Here is a 20,439-nt window from a genome sequence, read left to right as displayed (position 1 = left end):
TTCTCCTCTCCATCTAAAAGCCCTCTGGGAAATCCCTTGTACTTAAATGCTGGTCTGGTGATATAGCTCCAGTGCAACACACCATCATCTCAGGCAATCAGAGGCTGAGGCTGTCAGGCTCTATCAGACCCTTGCTATCAAAGGATGCTCAGTCCCAGGAATGAGAGACAGCAGCACATCATGCCACCTGCTAGTGACCCCTTGCTGGCCTGAGAGAGCAGCTGGAGCCACGTCCGGCCCCCCTAGATGGCCATGTTCATGCACCACAGAGTTACAGTGAAGACAGACCATGGAGGTTCCCCCAAAAGAAACTTTAAAACAGCATTTTAATACAAAATTTCTTGGGGAAAACTAGATAAACTGTCGGAGGTCTCTGGTACATCACTGCCAGGTTCTGGAGTGGTCCTGCCAAGGAACGGAACGCCCGATTCTCACATGCATGGTGGGCCCTTTCTGCTGCTCTGGTTCATCAAGGAGGTGTCAATTAGACTCACCGGAGCAGTGTCAAAGAGTCTTAGTGCAAATGAGAGTCAGGGCAAGAATATGCACTCAGCCACATGGTACTGATTACAGACAAATCCACTACATCCAGTCTGCACTGCTGGAATTAATGCAATGGGGTTTCTCCTGGAGTCTCAGTGAGGCTTGGGTCGGGGGGGGGGGGGGGTGGTTGAAGAGCTAATTAGCAAATATTTGTTCCCCAGCTAGGTACTTACAAACTGAACAAGTCACCCCCTGAACCTGCTCTTTGTTAAGCTAAGTAGATGGAACTCCTTGAGGCTACCATTCTCAGGCAGGTTTTCCAATCCTTTAATCGTTCTCCTGGCTCTTCTCTGAACCCTCTCCAATTTACCAACATCCTTTTTGAGTTGTGGACACCACAACTGGACACAGGATTCCAGCAGCGGTTGCACCAGTGCCAAATACAGAGGCAAAAATCTTCTCTGCTCCTACTGGAGATTCCCCTGTTTATACACCCTAGGATCACATTAGCTCTTTTGGCCACATGGTTGCACTGGGAGCTCATGGTTCACCTGATTATCCACCACAACCTCCAAGTCTTTTTCAGAGTCACTGCTTCCCAGGACAGAGTCCTCCATCTTATAAGTATGGACCAAATTCTTTGTTCCTGGATGTGTAACTATATTTGGCTAAATTAAAAACACACGGTTTGCTTGCATCCAGCTTTCCTAGTGATCCAGACTGCTCTATATTTCAATTCCCAGGCTCAACTTTTGAAGGTGGTTGTACATAGAATCATAGAATATCAGGGTTGGAAGGGACCCCAGAAGGTCATCTAGTCCAACCCCCTGCTCGAAGCAGGACCAATTCCCAGTTAAATCATCCCAGCCAGGGCTTTGTCAAGCCTGGCCTTAAAAACCTCTAAGGAAGGAGATTCTACCACCTCCCTAGGTAACGCATTCCAGTGTTTCACCACCCTCTTAGTGAAAAAGTTTTTCCTAATATCCAATCTAAACCTCCCCCATTGCAACTTGAGACCATTACTCCTCGTTCTGTCATCTGCTACCATTGAGAACAGTCTAGAGCCATCCTCTTTGGAACCCCCTTTCAGGTAGTTGAAAGCAGCTATCAAATCCCCCCTCATTCTTCTCTTCTGCAGACTAAACAATCCCAGCTCCCTCAGCCTCTCTTCATAAGTCATGTGCTCTAGACCCCTAATCATTTTTGTTGCCCTTCGCTGGACTCTCTCCAATTTATCCACATCCTTCTTGTAGTGTGGGGCCCAAAACTGGACACAGTACTCCAGATGAGGCCTCACCAGTGTCGAATAGAGGGGAACGATCACGTCCCTCGATCTGCTCGCTATGCCCCTACTTATACATCCCAAAATGCCATTGGCCTTCTTGGCAACAAGGGCACACTGTTGACTCATATCCAGCTTCTCGTCCACTGTCACCCCTAGGTCCTTTTCTGCAGAACTGCTGCCTAGCCATTCGGTCCCTAGTCTGTAGCGGTGCATTGGATTCTTCCATCCTAAGTGCAGGACCCTGCACTTATCCTTATTGAACCTCATCAGATTTCTTTCGGCCCAATCCTCCAATTTGTCTAGGTCCTTCTGTATCCTATCCCTCCCCTCTAGCGTATCTACCACTCCTCCCAGTTTAGTATCATCCGCAAATTTGCTAAGAGTGCAATCCACACCATCCTCCAGATCATTTATGAAGATATTGAACAAAACCGGCCCCAGGACCGACCCCTGGGGCACACCACTTGACACCGGCTGCCAACTAGACATGGAGCCATTGATCACTACCCGTTGAGCCCGACAATCTAGCCAGTTTTCTACCCACCTTATAGTGCATTCATCCAGCCCATACTTCCTTAACTTGCTGACAAGAATACTGTGGGAGACCGTGTCAAAAGCTTTGCTAAAGTCAAGAAACAATACATCCACTGCTTTCCCTTCATCCACAGAACCAGTAATCTCATCATAAAAGGCGATTAGATTAGTCAGGCATGACCTTCCCTTGTGAATCCATGCTGACTGTTCCTGATCACTTTCCTCTCATGTAAGTGCTTCAGGATTGATTCTTTGAGGACCTGCTCCATGATTTTTCCAGGGACTGAGGTGAGGCTGACTGGCCTGTAGTTCCCAGGATCCTCCTCCTTCCCTTTTTTAAAGATTGGCACTACATTAGCCTTTTTCCAGTCATCCGGGACTTCCCCCGTTCGCCACGAGTTTTCAAAGATAATGGCCAAGGGCTCTGCAATCACAGCCGCCAATTCCTTCAGCACTCTCGGATGCAACTCGTCCGGCCCCATGGACTTGTGCACGTCCAGCTTTTCTAAATAGTCCCTAACCACCTCTATCTCCACAGAGGGCTGGCCATCTCTTCCCCATTCTGTGATGCCCAGCGCAGCAGTCTGGGAGCTGACCTTGTTACATGTTTTCTTCGAGGACAAGGTCAGTCCTCATCCTCAGAGGAAACCTGTACAACACCTCCAAAAGACAAGTCTGGGAATTTAAGTGGAATTGGCTCGGTCTTCTGAAGGTTTCTCAGTGGGTTACGCCAGGTGCTCAGCTTTCCAAGCGGCATTTCTTGCATCCCCTTCGTTATGGTAAAACGGGAGCCAGGACTCTCAAAGCTGTCAGTGTGGGTTTGGAACAGCTGCTTTGAGCCAAGGCAAGCAAAGAATGCCCAGCTTTCACAATCTGCTTTTGCTGTGCGTGGATGGCACAAAATCTGACTAGCCTTGTGACCACAGAGCTCCAACACAAAAAACACATGGGGCATCGCAGGCAGGGGCCATTTCCAAAGGTTACACCAGGCCACTCCACAATGGAGTATTTTCTTTCCCAGGCTAATTGACGATGACACCGAGGCAGTTACCAACTGAAACCTCTTCCTGTAAAGTGTGAGTTTCCAAAAAAGCCACATCTGGCATAATTTGAAAAGCATCAGTAACGGGAAGCTTGAGGGACGTATACTGACAGTGTCAGAATCAGCAACTGCCTCCCCTGGAAGGAACACGTCTGAGTTAGTTCCAAAAGGAGGAGAGGAGGAATACCTCAGTGGTTTGAGCATTGGCCTGCTAAACCCAGGGTTGTGAGTTCAATCCTTGAGGGGGCCATTTAGGGATCTGGGGCAAAAATTGGTGATTGATTCTGCTTTGAGCAGGGGGTTGGACTAGATGACCTCCTGAGGTCCCCTCCAACCCTGATATTCTAGGATAAGAATAGTTTGTTCAGCTGCTCTGCTGTTTGTGGTTCCTCCTCTCAGAAGTTCTAAAGCTAGTAGTCTTGTGACTCATGCCCAGCCCAAGCTGTGCCCAAACTGTGCTGGTCTTGGGTAGGACCATAATGCAGCTGGATGCGCATTCTGCTTGAAGATGTCCTCACAAGCTGTTGATCTCGATCACAGCACCTAATTCTTTTCTTACCGTTCATTCTGCAGCTTCCATTATTTCCAACGTGAAAGCCTACCTACTAGCACTAATGGAGTGTACCGGAGGATAGGTCCAGATAATGCCATGATGGAACTCAATCAGCCCCTTACAGGCTCTTGCTGACTTCTGGAGAATTCAAGTTCACCTAAAAAATTGTTGTTCTTGTGTTTAACATGCTCTTCTCTTCAAAGCAGACATTTTCATTTGTGGGGGTTTAGTCTTTCAAGCACCGAAATGTAACAGCAACAAGAAGGGATAGAATTTATCTTGTAAGGAGATACAGAAAGTCTATTTTCCTTTATCTAAAGCCCTTGCCCAGGGCAGGAGAAAGAAAAAGGCTGAAATAAAGCCATCCTCAAGGAGAATCGTTGGTCTCAGGACACTCCCCTGTAAAAGCTGAGGATCACATGAAGTGAACACTCAGTGGCTCTTGGTGCTCCACGGGCAGCCAGAAAAAAGGCCATGAAGAAAGACACTTGCCATGTGACTTGGAAGGGCATGCTTTGCTTTGCAAGCTGTAGCTGCAGACGTACTCCAGTGGATCAGAGCTGAAGGAGTTACATGACACGAACACATCCTGGTTACTCAGAAAGACAGCGAGTGCTGCAGATTGTTCTATACCATATACAGCCCAGCAGGCTCAAACCTGGAGCTTCAAGTTAGGCTGTTAAATCCTCATTTAGGAACCTAAACGAAAGTGGCTTAATTACCAGGAGTGCTGGGCAAATGCATCTCCCTCTTCAGTGGGATTTAGGGATACTTGGCGTGTCTGAAACACCCCCCACTTTGATTGAAGTGTGTAAACAGGGATTTTGAGAGCTTAATTCTAGGCACCCAGGTCTGAAAATGCTAGGCCTATGACATTTCCCCTCTGACTTACAGTCCCACTTACAGAGGCTATTTCAGCAGGCAATACGCTGTACTGGTTGCAGAAGCCCTGGGGAGTGGCTGTAACTGTAAGGCCTGCTGAACAGAGGTTATTCACTGTACTAATCAGTCAGGATCTGGTGTCTCACCCCAAAGCTTGACTCTCCCTCTCCTGAACAGCAGATGAACAAGCCTGTTACATTTGTTTCTGTGACTGCCTTGACGGCCCTTTGTCAAAGTCCCATGAGGGTTGTGTAAGTTAGAGATGGAAAAGAGCTTGGCTCATCTGCCTGCCAAGGCAGAATTTGTTCTCTCTAGACGAAGCCCTGGAGGATAGACTGAACTAAGTTTAAATGTACCATGGGGCTTTCTGTCCCTTTCCATGGAGAGACTATTCCACAGTAAAATAGATCTCACTGTCTGCAAGTTTTCTTATCCTCTATTTCACTCATTTATGCCCCTTCTTGGATCACCCTATCTTTTTTATCTGCATGTGTCAAATACTTGGAGACAGATTTCTCCCATCATTAGCTATCGCTTAGTCCAGCTGTACAGCCTTGATAATTTCTCCCCATCAGTCAATTTCATGATACTTTTTGTGCCTCTCTGAATTCCCTCCAGCCTCTCCACCTATCTGACAGGGCAAGGGAAGCTGGAGTTGTAAGTGACTATGCCGGACAAAAGCCTTTTTTATATAAAAGCAACGAGGTCTTAAAGCAAAAGTATATGTAATTTAAACTGCTGACAGACAGGGCTGAGCAGAAGTGCTGCTGTCCTATCAGCAGCTGTGTTGATGTTTGGACCAAGAGTACATCAGCTTTTAAAATTCTATTTCATTCAACTAGGGTGGCCATATGTCCCGTTTGGCCAGGACAGTCCTTTTTTTAAACACTGTCCTGGCCATCCTGACAACTTTGGCAAAACTGGGGCATTTGCCTACAGTCTCTGTGCCGGAGCCCAGGGACACATGCAGTGTGAGGCTCTACTGAGGGTGTTTCCTTAGTCAGCCCAGCCAGCCATGGCTCCCTATCACTGTAATGAAATATTTGCTCACTAAGTGAGAGGGACAATCTCCTCTCACACACTGACTCCTCTGGCAGAGGAGAGGAAGGGGAGGGGGCAATTCAGAGACCCCTCCCAGTCCAGAAAGACCAGCTGGGACTCTGAGGGCAATCCACAGATCTGGATGTGCCGGAGGCAAAAGGAACCGGGAAGGTCGGGTGGGACTCAGGCACACCCCATCCTCTGGCCTGACGGCTGGGCCTCACCATTGCAGTCAAGAGACTGTTGGGCACAAGAGCTGCAATATGAGGACATGGTTTTGAAACATCTTCCTTTCTAGTTCTGTTATCACCCGGGGGTGGGGGGGAAGAAACGCTCCTAGGAGCTGTGGGCATAGCTTCAGCACCTTAAAGAGAAGCAACTGCAGCTCTGGATTTGCAAATATGCCCTCTCCAAAAGAGTGCCTGGGACAAAAGGGTACATCTTCACTGCAGAGTTAACCCAGCCAGTCAGCCTAGCCTGGGTGTGCAGCACCCCGCTGCAAAGCCCTGCCTATGCTGCTTCACTCCCCTGTGAATGTGGCTGGAACTCCCGGAGGCACATCCCAGGGGGCTCTGCACTACACTCAGCCAAACCGCTCTAGGATGTTTTCCAGTCAACAGTGGGGAAACCTGGCTGTCCTTCTGGGTGTGGGGGGGGAACTGTGGGAAGGCACTGGAGGACTAGCAGCACTGCAGTGGTTTAGCCTGTGTCCTCACTGCAAAGTGGACAGATTACCAGACCCAAAGAAAGTGGCACCTAGGTTCAGCCCCAGCCAGCCCAGGGTTAAAAGCACCACTAAATGCAGATGAAAGTTCCGCACAGGGGTGGGGGGTGGGGAAGAGAGTTAATGGCAACACCTGGCTAAGAGCTGGGGCTGGCTGCAGCAAAAGACTGACCAAAGAGTCAATTTCATTTCAGTTGTTTCCCGTCTCCCCCCAACACACCCAAATTGTTTGCACCCTGGAAGTCCCAGAGCACTAAGTGGGCTGGCCAGTTGAGCTGCCCTGGGGTAGCACTGGGTAATGCACAGAGGGCCTCCACCATGGAAGGACAGCTATGGCTCCATCTCCTCACGTGGTGAGTGGAGTGTGTTAAAAACCCCACAGCCCTTAGAAAGGAGAGGCTGACCCAAAGGAGAGCCTGCAGTCTGTTTACCTCTCCCCCGGTTACCCTGCCAACAAGCTCATTGTAAACTCGTTAAGCACATTTGCAGTGGGTTTGTGAAATGGAGTGCATGATGCAGTGACGCACTCCTGTTCCAAGAACAGCCACAAGAGCAGGGCAACAGCAGCCCACTTACCAGGATGCTGGTGAGCAGCAATACAGAGGCAGGTTGTCTTAGTGGAGCCCCTTGTTTCAAGGCAGGCTCGAAACCTTCACTGCAACGCAGCAACAAGCAACTAATCAAACCCTGCCAGCCTACAGCCCATCAGGGCTCTAGGATTGGGGGGCAGGAGAGGGGGAGAAAAGGGGGAGAAGACACCATGAAGCAGGCCATCGCAATATGCCATGGAAAAATAGTGCCGTAAATATTCAGACCGTTCCTCTCTGGTGCTCAGGGAGAAGAGGGACCGAGGTCCCACATGGATCTCACGCAGCATGTGTTCTCCTGGCAACCCATTGGGGGGCGGAGGGGAAGACGACCACAGGCACTCATCTCTTCCACCCCCTTCCCCCATCACATCCACCCCACACTGCCAGAGCCAGGATATTTTTTTGCCAAAAACACCCACATACTCAGATGCAGGAAAATGCGTTACAGCCAGAACTGGAGCCTGGCTCTCCTTGCTGAGGCTGGCCCCAAGAACTCGAGCAGCGTCTTCTAGCCACCCCCAGCCTGTGGCTTACAGAGACACCCAAACTACTGCACGTGGGAGGAGGACATGGGGCTGTACTTTGTGATAGCAGACGGGAAACAACCCAGAGAGGACGCGGTGGGAGACAGACACCGTCACAACTGCAATTCCCAGGAGGTGGAGAGGTTACCACTGCCCCCTACAGCCAATGCCTCAGGGCCAGCCACGCCAGGCAGGAATTTCTGGGTGAGCTTGTGAGAGGGAAGGTGCACCAGGTGCTGCAGCAGGCTGGGGACAAAGGATGAGTCTGTGCAGCGCACATGGCAGGGCAGGGCCTGGGCCTGGGACAGTGGAGCATTCTGCACAGGTTCCACAGGATCACCTAAACGTTAAACAAGGGCAAGGGGTCATAGGAACATCCCCTGGGGAACAGGGGGTGTCCACCTGGCTGTGTCTCCTGGGCTGCAGTCTGCTGGGATCCAACCCTTGGGCTGCATTAGCAACCAGGTAGCCTCTGTGTCACAAACCAGGTGGCAATGATGAACAGTTCCCCAGCTTCCAGCTAACCCATTCGCAAGGCTCATGGGAGGGCAAGAAGGGGCAACCCAGCCCAGAAATTCCAGACCCAAAACGTCCCACAATGCTTGGACAGTTCCCATCCAAACTGTGCTCAACTTGTACTAGAATTACTCTCAGAGGATGTGGCATACCCTTCCCTGAACTCCCCCTCCCCTGGCCAGACTACTCCCTCTGGTCCCAAGGGGCCCAGGACAGTCCCTGCGAACAATGGTTGGTGAGGAAGCCAAAGAGCCAGCACCAATGACTAGTTTATCTTGCCCAGTATTGACATGCAACCACAATTCAGATTATTTTAAGATAGCACCAGAGGAAGCAATGGAGACCGCTGTGTTACATGGCAAATCTAGCAGAGTGATGGTCAATGTTTCATTATCCTACACCTGCCCCCTTTGTGCTTACAGCAGTGCCCACACTCATGACAGCAGCACGCGCATGTCTCCAGCTCAATGTACATAGGTCATTTTGTCCATGAACAAGACACCATCATCAGGGTGCAGCTCCCCATCAGATTTCACACACTGTACAGGCTGGCCTTTGGCACACGCCACTTGAAGCTGTGGCACATTTCAGCCCCAGGTTAAATCTGCCTGAGGACAGTAAAGGAGAGGTACTCACTATGCAGCAGAGTCATTCAGCTGGTACTCTCGGGAGCGGTTAAAGCAGGCCTGGACACCGTTATCAGCCCACAGCCTCCGAATCACATTGGCAAGGTCCTCTGGCATGATTCCCTGCTCCTCTGCAGTGCAAGAGAGTGCAAATAACTGACGAGCATCATCCTGCAGGGAACAGCAAACCACAAACATCAATGAAGTTCCTGAGCAACAGCTGCTTCTCACGTCTGCTATGTATGAAAGCTGATCACACTAAAGTTTGATGGCCAAGCCTTGTACTAGAGGAACATAGAGCTCCAAAACCCAGGAGGTTTGCACCTACCATGTACTATGCACGTGCCACTAAGGCTCCCAAGAAACCCCTCCCCAGGGAGGTTCACTTCTTTGAGTAATGGGGCAAGTAGCACTTCAAATCTTTGCAAAAAAGCCAGCAGAAAAATCCACACTTTGGGACTCCACTGATTTCCTGCAGGGCTGATGGCAGGCAAACAAACTAGATGTCAATTTAAAAAATATGCAGTCATGGCTTATCATCTGTTACTTAGCCCTGGGAACAGCAGTACACCATTTGGATTAGCTTGTGACCCAACAGCAAGGAAACTCGGGCAGGATTGTTCAGGAACCATTGCATTTACACAGAGATCTCCTTTCGTTCCCTTGCCCACGCACCGAACTTATGACACAGGGGGAAACTGGTGACCGATTGTCAAGTGTCTTCAAGGCATTCTGGTGACTAAGGCACAATGTTAGACATGAACAGGAGCCCTACAGAGATGGCCAGTCACCGAGATGGCTCGATCCATCCATTGTTTGCAGGAGAGGGAGCATTTCGGGCAGCAGAATAGATGCCGCACTGTGACTGTTCTGCAGGGTCTCCCAGTGCTGAGCAGAACTCTAAAAGCAGGATCAAAGCGTGTTGCAACACACAAATGGGGAGAATCAGACAGCCTCCCCAGCCGATCGGCTACTGGCAGGTACACAGCTGGGCTGCTGCAGCTCCAGATTTTCAGGCCCCCAAGACACCCTGCACTTCTAATCAGAGGGGCTCTTCTCAACAGCACATGTGACGGCCACCTGCTTGAGCATGCCCAAGGTCTGCACTGGGAGACCTCCAGCACTAAAAGAGCCTGGCTCCGTAGTGGGGGCTGTAACAGACTTGCATCCTCTGTGGTCAGGCATGGAAGGGAATGCATAAACACACTGCCCAACAGTTACACATACATTTACTTCTCAGGAACACATAGAGGTCAGAAAGGAAAGGCCCAGGTCCTCCGCCATGCCATGGTATTAGGGATGCTCCTTGCTGAGGACTCCTCTAAACAATAAGCTAGATTTCATTTCAACTGGCCTCTGTTAAACCATGGAGGGGACTGGGGAGAGGAGAAATACACCTGCTATACAGTGCTCATTTGCAGTCACCCAACCAGCTGATGCTCCCATAAGCAAACAAAAGGCAGAAGCTTTGTCTCCCCTGCCTTTTATGACCCCAGTGACAAACAGAGAGGTAGCAGGAAGGCCAAGCTAAGACAATTTCAGCATTCCCTGCTGGGAAATGGGAGGGATGGAGACTGGAGCATCAAGAATTCCTTTGCCTCAGCAATTGTAGCTACTCACTCAAGATAGCCCTCAAGGGAATAAGTCTCCAGCAGAGCCCAGCTCATCTGAATCGCTGAGAACCCTCTGCCACATCAGCCCTGTGTGGATTGCAGAACTTTCCTTGTCGACTCCTTTGTGTTGGCAGTTCCAAGTACAACCTCCTGTCCTTGGCCCAGGAATACGGAAAGCACCAAGGAGGTAAACTGGGTTCGGCCTCTAGCACTGCCAGCCAGCTTCACACTGCCAGAAGGCCATAGGCAGGGCTTAAACATCTCTTTTCCTGCTGGGAGCCCTTCTGACAGGTACAACCGCCTCCAGGGTTTAAGGAGAACGGACAGTTTTGCTGCTGCAGTCACATTCTCTACTCATAGCTGGCTTGGCAGGAGGACCAGCTTCCTCAGCTGTACAAGCCTCTTTGTAAGCCTGTGTTTTAAACCATAGCATCACACTATGGCCCAGTGGCCACCTGGGCACTTGCTACATGCTGCTAGGGTTCTCTCCATCGACCTGCAGGGCAACAAAGCGGTACACAGCAAACAAGGAAGAATGCTAGAGCAAGTACTTGTCTGTCCTGCACACTGCATGCATTTATAAGGAAGTGAGTCATGCTAAGCTTGGTTTGCCTGCTCTTGCCGTACTAATAAACCTGAGCTGAGCCGAGTCAAGCCAAGCTGGGAAAGCAGCCCCTTTTCCCTGGCCTACACTAAGCCTGGGAGATTTGCAGCTACCACAGGACCCTAGTAACCTCAGCGGCTTTAAGGTCACCTGGAAGCTAGCAGCTAGGCCACGGTGAAGCACTGCATGATGGGAGCTGTACTGATTACAGCACTTCCACTTCATTCATGAGGAGAGTGGCTGTGACCTGCTCTATTTCATGCACATAGCTGGAGCATCAAAAGTCTGGCCATCTTGTCTGAGGGATTCTAGAAGCCGTATTTTGGGATGGGGGGAACCATCGAGGCAGGTCCGAAGTTAGAGACTCCGTGCACAGACACATTCAGCATTTTATGGCTATCTTGAGACATTTCCTCTCCCCCCATCCAACACTACAAGCAGTAACTCATTACAATGGAAGTTAATGAAAATCAGGCTCAGACATCTAGTGCATGTGGTTTAATTCTGCCACCACTTACACTACCTAGCACCAAGCAAACCTGCTCGGACTGTGGGCTGCAGGGCTGCTGTTAGGCCAACCATGCATTAAAAGCAGTCCCCCGTGGCAGTGCCTGCTCTCGCTGGCAGAGAGAGCATACAATCACTTACGCAGGGTAATCATCATAGAACTCTCCCCAAGCATGAACTCCCAGCTCCTCAGAGGACCAGAGCAAGGTAATTAGCACTGGTCAGTAGCAAGGACCCCACTTATTAAAGCACCTTTATGGAAGTCTCTAGAAGATTTCAGGGCATTACCAGTTGATGACTGGGATCGAAAAGTGGTGTTAGAAGATCTATCCTGTGCCCTCATTAGCAAGGGGGAGCTTCTGAGAGCGCAAAGCTAGTTCATTAGCCTTCAGACCAAAGCATTCCTCAGGAGCCTGGTATGGTAGGACATCACCATACGCGTAGTCATTAGGCAGATTAAGGACACCTGCAATCTCTCAGATCTTGCTACACATGGTTTAAGCAATTGAGGGACATTGCTGGGGGCTGAACAAACAGCGTCCTACTTCTGATCCCCAGGTAATGACCAACCAAATCAGACACACGGCTTTGCAAAGTGAGCTAACCCTGAACGAGGGAGGTCCCAGGCAGAGGAAAAAAAACATGATTGCTGCTGCTATTGTTAGCCCCCCCCAAACCTTACTTAGCCCTTCCACAGCACCCTCTCGCAGCATCTCGGTGCGCCATACATGGGGAGTGCAGCATTATCCCCAGAAGGCGGCACAGGGAGGCAACTTGCCTGATGTCACACAGGAAACCTAGGGAGCCAGGAATAAAACCCAGCTCTGCTGAATCGCCAGCCATTGCTGTAGCCATTAGACCACGTTGCCTCCTATCTAGATCCCCTTTGCTCATGCTGGCCCTTAGCTTGCTCTTGGTGGTTACAGGGAGGCAGCGAATGGTGGAGTAGGTCAGGGCACATGCCTGGACCAAGCCTGAGTCGCTTTGATTCTCTGCACCTGAAAGCTCACCCTCATTAAAGCTTGTGCCCCAGAGGCACCTCCCCTCACAACTGCCCCATCCCTCAGGCTGGGACCTAGCAGGATGGAGGACAGGTCACACACAGTGCTCAGGTGGGAGCTGAACAAGCACTTGCCTGTCTGCAGTGCACAGTGTAGCAGCACATGCCCATGCCTGGAGTCCTCAGGCTAAACATAACCCCCAAGGCCTTAGGGCCTGGCTGGGTTATGTTGCTCAGGCTTCACCCACTCAGAAGCACAGCTCTTAAAAATCTATTGACTGCAACTGCTGCTGGGCATGGTTAGCCTCAACCTCCCAACGGCCAGCGAGGTTCTAGGCACCAACAGTTCTAGGATTCAGCTATTCTTGCTCCTCTGGCAAGAGTCACGACTCCTCGAATGCCGCATTCAGACAAGCAGCAGGCAGAAGAGCTCTGACTCCCCACGCCAGGGCTAGCAGTGAAAGCAAGGACAATCTTCAGGCACAGAGAGGGTAACTCACCGCTCTTGCAAGGTCTCCGAAGTCAATCTGCAGGTTGCCCATGGCTTTGATGATGGCCATAATGGACTGAATGGTGTTGCTGTAAACCACGGCTTTGTATTGCCTGCACTCCTCTTCTGAGTAGCCATCCTCATGGATAATCCTTGAAGAGGGGTCAGGAACAAAGTCAGACCATCACCGAGCTGACCATGTCCTAGCGGAGCTCCCCAGCAGAACCCACCCTCACCCCCTGCTCCCTCACTAGGATTCGCATTGCTCGCTGGGAGCTGCCCCCATTCAGCTCTATGCAGCAGCTCCCTCTCCGGAGGGCAGGAAGCATTCCCCCGAGATGCACTTCCCAGTGGAGACGGTCTCTGGGAGCAGCACCGTTAAAGAGGGCCATGTTACCATCACGGGAGCCCAGCACCGGGGATGAGAAGGACTGTGGCAGTGCTGCCCAACTCCGAGGGGAGAAGACAATCACCCAGATGTTTGCTAGATAACGGCTGCTATGAAAGACGGGGTCCTCAGCCGCACCAGGGCAGGGCACTCAGCCTGCAGCGAGCATAGGGCACTGCATGCTTCCCACCTGAATGCTGTCCCTGGACCCAGCTTTCAGATTAACCTACTAGGGTTGTCACCAACATTCCTTCCAGACACCCCAGCCAGAGCTCCCCAACCATCCCATCCTGGCTCCAAGAGGGTTGTCCCCCCACCCCCCTTCCCACCTCCCAGGAGAGGAGGTGAGAAGTCTGAAGATTCAACTACTGCAAAAAAAGGGACCCCCCCACCTTCTCTTTCCCCCCTCACCCCACTGGATTTTGGGTCTTAAGTTCTTGCCTTTCTGCTGCTGGTCATCCCGAGACCTCAGCCTCTCACAGCTTTCTACAGCAGCAGCTCAGTTCTAGAATCGCTGCCTGGAGTGAGCTCAGCAGCCGTGAAACTAATCAGGTTTAGTCAGCTGCTGCAAGAAGATTTTTTTTTTTGGGGGGGGGGGGGAGAGTAAGAGGGGAGATGCAGAACTAAAGAAGAGACTCTTCTCCCCTAACCACCACCTAGGGCAGTGTTTCTGAACTGTTTCCCTACCAGGAGGCCATGTTACAACAAGAAAGAACTAGTCACCATAAAAAAGGGAGGGTGATCACAACCCCTTGGCTGTGCTGGGACCCCCCGACCTGGGACATCCCACAGCAGCAGCTGGTTTGTGATCAAGGCTGTGCCTCTGCTGCTGTCCCCAACAGCAATACTGAAATCCACTAGACTCTGCTTGCGTTCCCTGCAGTTGAAAGGACTAGCCAGCATAGCAACGGTGAAATTGGCCAGATGCTTATCAATTCCACCTGTAGCAGCAGAGCTCTCACTCACCCACCAGCCACCCAGCAGGCAGGGAGTTTGTTACCTGCCACTAATTTTTCAAGCCTGAATGTGCCAGGATAAATGGAGCAAACGCAGCCAACCTGTTCAGCTCCAGCAAGCTGTGTTGATCGACAGCATAGAGATGCCCAAAATAACCAGATTCCGTAGCCCTTTAAAACTTAAGCATTTTATTGACTCATTAAAACAGCTCTTCTTGTACACCAGTCTCCACCCCACCTTAATCTAGCAGAACAATCTATTGCGTTTGGGCTCCCACACCGCAGGGGATCACAAACACATTTCAGCAAGAGGTTCAGACACATACAATGTAATTAAAGGATCTGGTTTTAAATACATTTGAGTATTATTCTGAATAGCAGCTTTTTGAATTGTAGCAACATTAGAAGCCCCAACCAAAATCAGGGCCGCACTGTGCTAGCTGTCACATAGCATGGAATTGTCAGCTCTTTGGGGCGGGGACTAGACAGAACAGAAGAGGGGAATTGAGGCACAGAGTCTCAGTTATTTGCCCACTCAGGAAGTCTGTAGTAGCACTGGAAATTGAACCAAAATCTTCTGAGACCCAGTCAAATGCCTTAACCACAGGACCAACCTTCCTCTCTGTCTTTGCAAGAGAGTTTCTTCTCTTCAGGCCAGGCAGGAAATCTCCCACCCCACCCCCGGTCTAATTCTCTTGTGGAATGCTCACTTGAGTTATGCCCACTGGGGATTTGGCTGTTCTTTAGCTTGGCCATGCTCTGGGTCTGGATGCTCAGATGTTAAGGAGATACAGCCTGTCTGAACAGAATGATTATAAAAACTCTCTGCGCAGTGTAAACCTCAGAGTTCGGAAGTCACTCCCCTTTGACAAACAGCTCCCTCTACTTTTAGAGAATGCCTTGAACCTTCCCCTGAAGGTTTATTTCTATAGGGCCCTGTTCAGCCAATCATCGTTTTCCCTCCTCACTAGAATGGGTCTGTCAATTCTTATGCAGCAGATTTCTACCAGGGTGGTTTCCTGTCAGGAGGTTTTAGTTTGTGATGCTGTGCAGGAGTCTCTAGGCTGCCTCTCCCAACACAAACCATTTTTGTGTATCCTCATTGTGCGATACCTTTCAGCATTGCTCTTTGCTATTTATGTAATCACTGTCATATGCATTTTTGATGTCACTTCCCATGTTTAATTGCAAGTCACTGAAATATTCAAAAGGCAATTTGCCCCAGGCTGCCAGAAGAGTAAAGTTTTGCTCAAATTAAGCAAGTTCTGGGTTCATCATGCCAGCCAGAGAGAACATTGCGCCCAAAATTAGAGGGCCTGGCTATGAGAGGAGGTTTTAATCAAAAGGGTTTGTTTTTTAAATCCTCTAATCTGCTCTGCCTCCCTAATCTTTTTGCGGAATCTATAAAGCATGTGGAGTCTGAATGCTGTCCTGTAAGGCTGTGCAGAGGTGCTGCTAGCTTTATGTGGATGGATTGCTGAAACTGAACAGTGTTATTAAAAAGACAAAAATAGCAAGTATATAAACAGAGTCCCTTCTCCTCAGACACTGCTAACCCCAACCGAAGCTAGACTGCGGCCCAGTCCCAGGAATACAGTGAGCCCATGGCACTCCCACAAGTGGGAGCATGGGATGGGGAAGAACTCAGCTGCTCAGAGCAGCTTGCCCAGGTATTGTCCTACCACATGGAGTGAAAGCAACTCTCTGCTTTATCCCAAGATGCGCTACGGAGGACTTATAGTAAAACTGAACAGGAAAGGTCTCTCGGGCATTCAGAGGGAGCGACGGCCATAGCACAGACCCATACCTCCAAGATAATGGACAAGAGACACAAATGGACATTTTTCAGCACAAGTAATCACATTCGAGCGAGTTCATGGCAGCGTGGGAAATGCATGTCCCTTTGAAAGACCCAGAGTGGGACCGTTTTGCTGCGAGCAGATGGATGCGATGCAGGAACATACAAACTGCCCGGCTGGATCAGACCAGTGGGCCAGCTAGTCCAGTCTCCTGCCTCCAACGGGGAAGCAACTGGTGCTGGCTAGAGGCAAGCGTGAACAGCCCTCTAACCAGCGGTTCTGTCAGGGCCAACGCACTGGGGAAGTTCCAGCCCAACCTCCAGGCAGTTCAGCATTGGCTTTGGGCAAAGCTGAAACAAGCCACCCTGCGAACTGAACAGGGGAACAGTGTGCTGAACGGGAGACTAGCAGAGAGAGTGCAGACACCAGCAACCACACAGTTCCCCAACAGAGCTAACAGGGTCAGCAGCCAGCCAGTTAGGCTACGACACAACAAGCTCTCTAGGGTCTGGATGTGGTCAATGGTGCAACGCCAGAGCACCCATTCTAACTGATCACTGGCCCCACAGCGTGGGCTGCCCTGGCTGTTCAGATGAAAAACTCAAATACAAAAAGGGTGTTTTTAAAACAAGAGCCCTAAGAACATGGAAATCGTATCACCCAAATGCAGTGCAGAGAAGCCTGCCATAACTATCCCCTGGAAGTGCTTTTTCTAGGTCTCGCTAATGGAAACTAAAGCATCTATAAAGCATGGATAACTTTTGTTGAAATCACAGGCTTCGGATCGCAATTTTTAAAAATTATTATTAATTATTAAAGGAGTTCATACAAAACATGGCACCACCGCCCCGGCCCCTAGCTGCAGAATGCAGCACCCACGTGGCACCCCGGTCCCTGGCTGTAGAACGCACACTCCACTCTCTACAGTGGGGTGAAATAGGGAGGCAATTGCTGAAATTCAGAAACAAAAGCAAAGGAGGGGAGGCATTGCTTACTTCATCTGCTTGACAATTGTGCTCTTCCCAGACTCTCCTGCACCTGTAGAGAAAGGAGAGAGAGAAAAGCCATGAGCTGCAGTGTTTGACTGGACATTGCTGTGCGGCAGCGGGACACTGTGGTGTGAGTAGGGTCAACAACAACAGAGGATGTAACCCACCTGCTGCCGCATTAACATCCAGACAGGCCTCCCAGCAGCAGAGCCTCAGAGAGTCTGGCCCTCTGGGCTTACAAGCACTTCTCTGGTCATCAGACACTTTAGCCCAGAGACGTACAGAAGCTTGCAAAGGGATGCACTGGAGTAGACCCTGCTCTCCTGGGATAAAGGGAAGGTGACTTTTGGCACCACACACTTTAGTGGCCTCAATCTCACTGTGCAGCATGCCTCAGCCCTTCACATGCCCCAGTGATCCCACCTAGGTGACTTTGGAAGCCTTGCACACTGGCAGAAGCTGCTAGCTGGACTGTACCAGCACACCTGTGGACATGAACAGGGGGTATGAATACTGAGCAGTACAAGGCCTCTGGGCCAGTCTGATGGGGGAAGCTGGGAACAAGGGGCCCTCATCCCCACCCTGGAGCAATGCAAACTCAAAGCAACAAGCACCTAGGCCCCGCACTGTCAAAGTGACGAGAGACATTGGCTATCCAGCTGGACACACCTTAGCAGAGCCCAATTTGCAGAGGCCACAGTGTGTCCAAAGGCAGGGAAGTAGAGACAGCATACCCAGTTCTCTCATGCACCACTGGCTGACAAATGCTGACCCTCCCAAGGACTAAGTTACAAGGGGTGGAGGGATCCTTCCACCTTGGGAGAGGAGAGAGTGCTCTTTCAGGAGGCTGAGCTCCTAGAAAAGCTGTCTGCCCCTGGAAAACAGCCCCCTTCCGCCGCTTGAAAGGCCCCTGCAAACAAGACACCTCATAGGGACGGCCAAGAAGTCTAACGGAAGCATCGGGGTATAGAAATGTGCACATCCAGACAACACCGCAGCTACAGCATTACTTCATCTCGCAAGGACAGCCTGAAACTATACCAACAGCTGCAGGCAAGTTCAGGGCTCCCACTCAGGTATTATGGGAGTTCCCCAGAGGATGGTGGGAGGTTTGCCACCACTTTTTCCCCACAAGTCCTCTCAGCCCTCTAGAAATATCCCTTTGTGCTGAGCAAAGATTATCGAGAATGCCCCAGGCCAGAGAGCAGCGCCCAGACAACAGGCTACATGCTCAGAGGGCCACAGGCCACAACAGGCGCTACGCAGCACGAGGGTGGCTGCAGGGCAAAATCACAGGCTGCTTTGCAATGGCGCAGCATAACCTGCATGAACGTGCACGGCTGGGCCAAGTGAACTGGTGCAGCGTGGACCGATTCCTTGAACTAGACGTGGCCTTGGTTGGATAGGTGAGCCACCAAGGCCTGATCTTCATTGACAAGCCCATCAGCACAGCCAGCTTTCCCACGCAGGCTGCAAGAACCGGTGTCCTGCTTGACACTTAACGAGGGCCAGGACGGTGATGAACAGCGAGACTAAGTGGAACGTCCCTGGCGTGGTGCAAACTCTGAATCATGTTAGGGGGGAAGAGGGGCATTCCAGGAAGCCAATCATGCCTCTCCCCATCCCACACGTGTGGCTCCAGACATCACAAACCCCTGGACAGCAGAGGCCAGCTGGAAGCAGTTACTCTTTTAGGGACTACCATGATCACGGGGGAGGAAGAGTCGAGTGAGTGGGCTCTCTCCTCCCCCACCCACAGGAAACCTCCTCTTCCTCCTGGAAGCTGGCAGTGGAAGTAGGTACCACGGCATACTATCCTAGCCAGGCAGTATACATGCCATTGCACTCCCCACTCTAAGCACAGCTATTGTTATCAAGATGGGTCCAATTCCCAGCTCTGCCAAAGGCTTCAAGTGACCAAAGGCAAGTCATGCTCTGAGCCTCAGTTTCCCATCTGTCAAGTGGTGATCCTGCTGCCCTACCTCATGGAGAGAAAGGAGGGGGCTATGAGGAGGAACTCACCAACATTTCTGAAGTGCTCAGATACAGTAGTGTGACGGGGGCCTGCAAGTACATGGATAGACCTGACCAATGCAGACGGGGCATTCTACCTTACAACCACGTTCTAACCAGCATGACAGCAAGTACTGGCCAGAGAAGCCATGCTAGGATGATGCAGGCCCCCTGCTACATCTCTGAACAGGGGGCAGTGCCTGGATCCTGGACACGAGTCCAGAAGAGCTGGCTGTATTTCAAGGAATCCCTGTTGAGGTTACAGGGACAAACCATCCCGATGAGTCGAAAGAATAGTAAATATGGCAGGCGACCAGCTTGGCTTAATGGTGAAATCCTAGCGGATCTTAAACATAAAAAAGAAGCTTACAAGAAGTGGAAGGTTGGACATATGACCAGGGAAGAGTATAAAAATATTGCTCGGGCATGTAGGAATGAAATCAGGAGGGCCAAATCGCACCTGGAGCTGCAGCTAGCAAGAGATGTCAAGAGTAACAAGAAGGGTTTCTTCAGGTATGTTGGCAACAAGAAGAAAGCCAAGGAAAGTGTGGGCCCCTTACTGAATGAGGGAGGCAACCTAGTGACAGAGGATGTGGAAAAAGCTAATGTGCTCAATGCTTTTTTTGCCTCTGTCTTCACTAACAAGGACAGCTCCCAGACTGCTGCGCTGGGCATCGCAACATGGGGAGTAGATGGCCAGCCCTCTGTGGAGAAAGAGGTGGTTAGGGACTATTTAGAAAAGCTGGACGTGCACAAGTCCATGGGGCCGGACGAGTTGCATCCGAGAGTGCTAAAGGAATTGGCGGATGTGATTGCAGAGCCATTGGCCATTATCTTTGAAAACTCGTGGCGAACGGGGGAAGTCCCAGATGACTGGAAAAAGGCTAATGTAGTGCCAATCTTTAAAAAACGGAAGAAGGAGGATCCTGGGAACTACAGGCCGGTCAGCCTCACCTCAGTCCCCGGAAAAATCATGGAGCAGGTCCTCAAGGAATCAATCCTGAAGCACTTACACGAGAGTCAAGTGATCAGGAACAGTCAGCATGGATTCACCAAGGGAAGGTCATGCCTGACTAATCTAATCGCCTTTTATGATGAGATTACTGATTCTGTGGATGAAGGGAAAGCAGTGGATGTATTGTTTCTTGACTTTAGCAAAGCTTTTGACACGGTCTCCCACAGTATTCTTGTCAGCAAGTTAAAGAAGTATGGGCTGGATGAATGGACTATAAGGTGGGTAGAAAGTTGGCTAGATTGTCGGGCTCAACGGGTAGTGATCA

General features: G+C 50.6%; 1 protein-coding gene across 1 annotated transcript in view; it reads right to left on the bottom strand.

The window, feature by feature from the left end:
* GNAI2 (G protein subunit alpha i2) overlaps positions 1-20,439 on the bottom strand; it is a 207,106-nt gene that overhangs the window by 80,644 nt on the left and 106,023 nt on the right. Inside the window, exons 2-4 of the mRNA XM_074958354.1 lie at positions 17,153-17,195; positions 13,025-13,166; positions 8,811-8,971 (exon numbers count right to left, since the gene is read on the bottom strand). Coding sequence (XP_074814455.1) covers positions 8,811-8,971; positions 13,025-13,166; positions 17,153-17,195 — 346 coding nt within the window. The remainder of the gene's footprint in view (positions 1-8,810; positions 8,972-13,024; positions 13,167-17,152; positions 17,196-20,439) is intronic.

This window comes from Natator depressus, chromosome 7, assembly GCF_965152275.1.
Source record: "Natator depressus isolate rNatDep1 chromosome 7, rNatDep2.hap1, whole genome shotgun sequence".
Lineage (NCBI taxonomy): Eukaryota > Metazoa > Chordata > Testudines > Cheloniidae > Natator > Natator depressus.
Note: the sequence above shows the minus strand (reverse complement) of the source record. Positions and strands in the feature narration are given on the sequence as shown.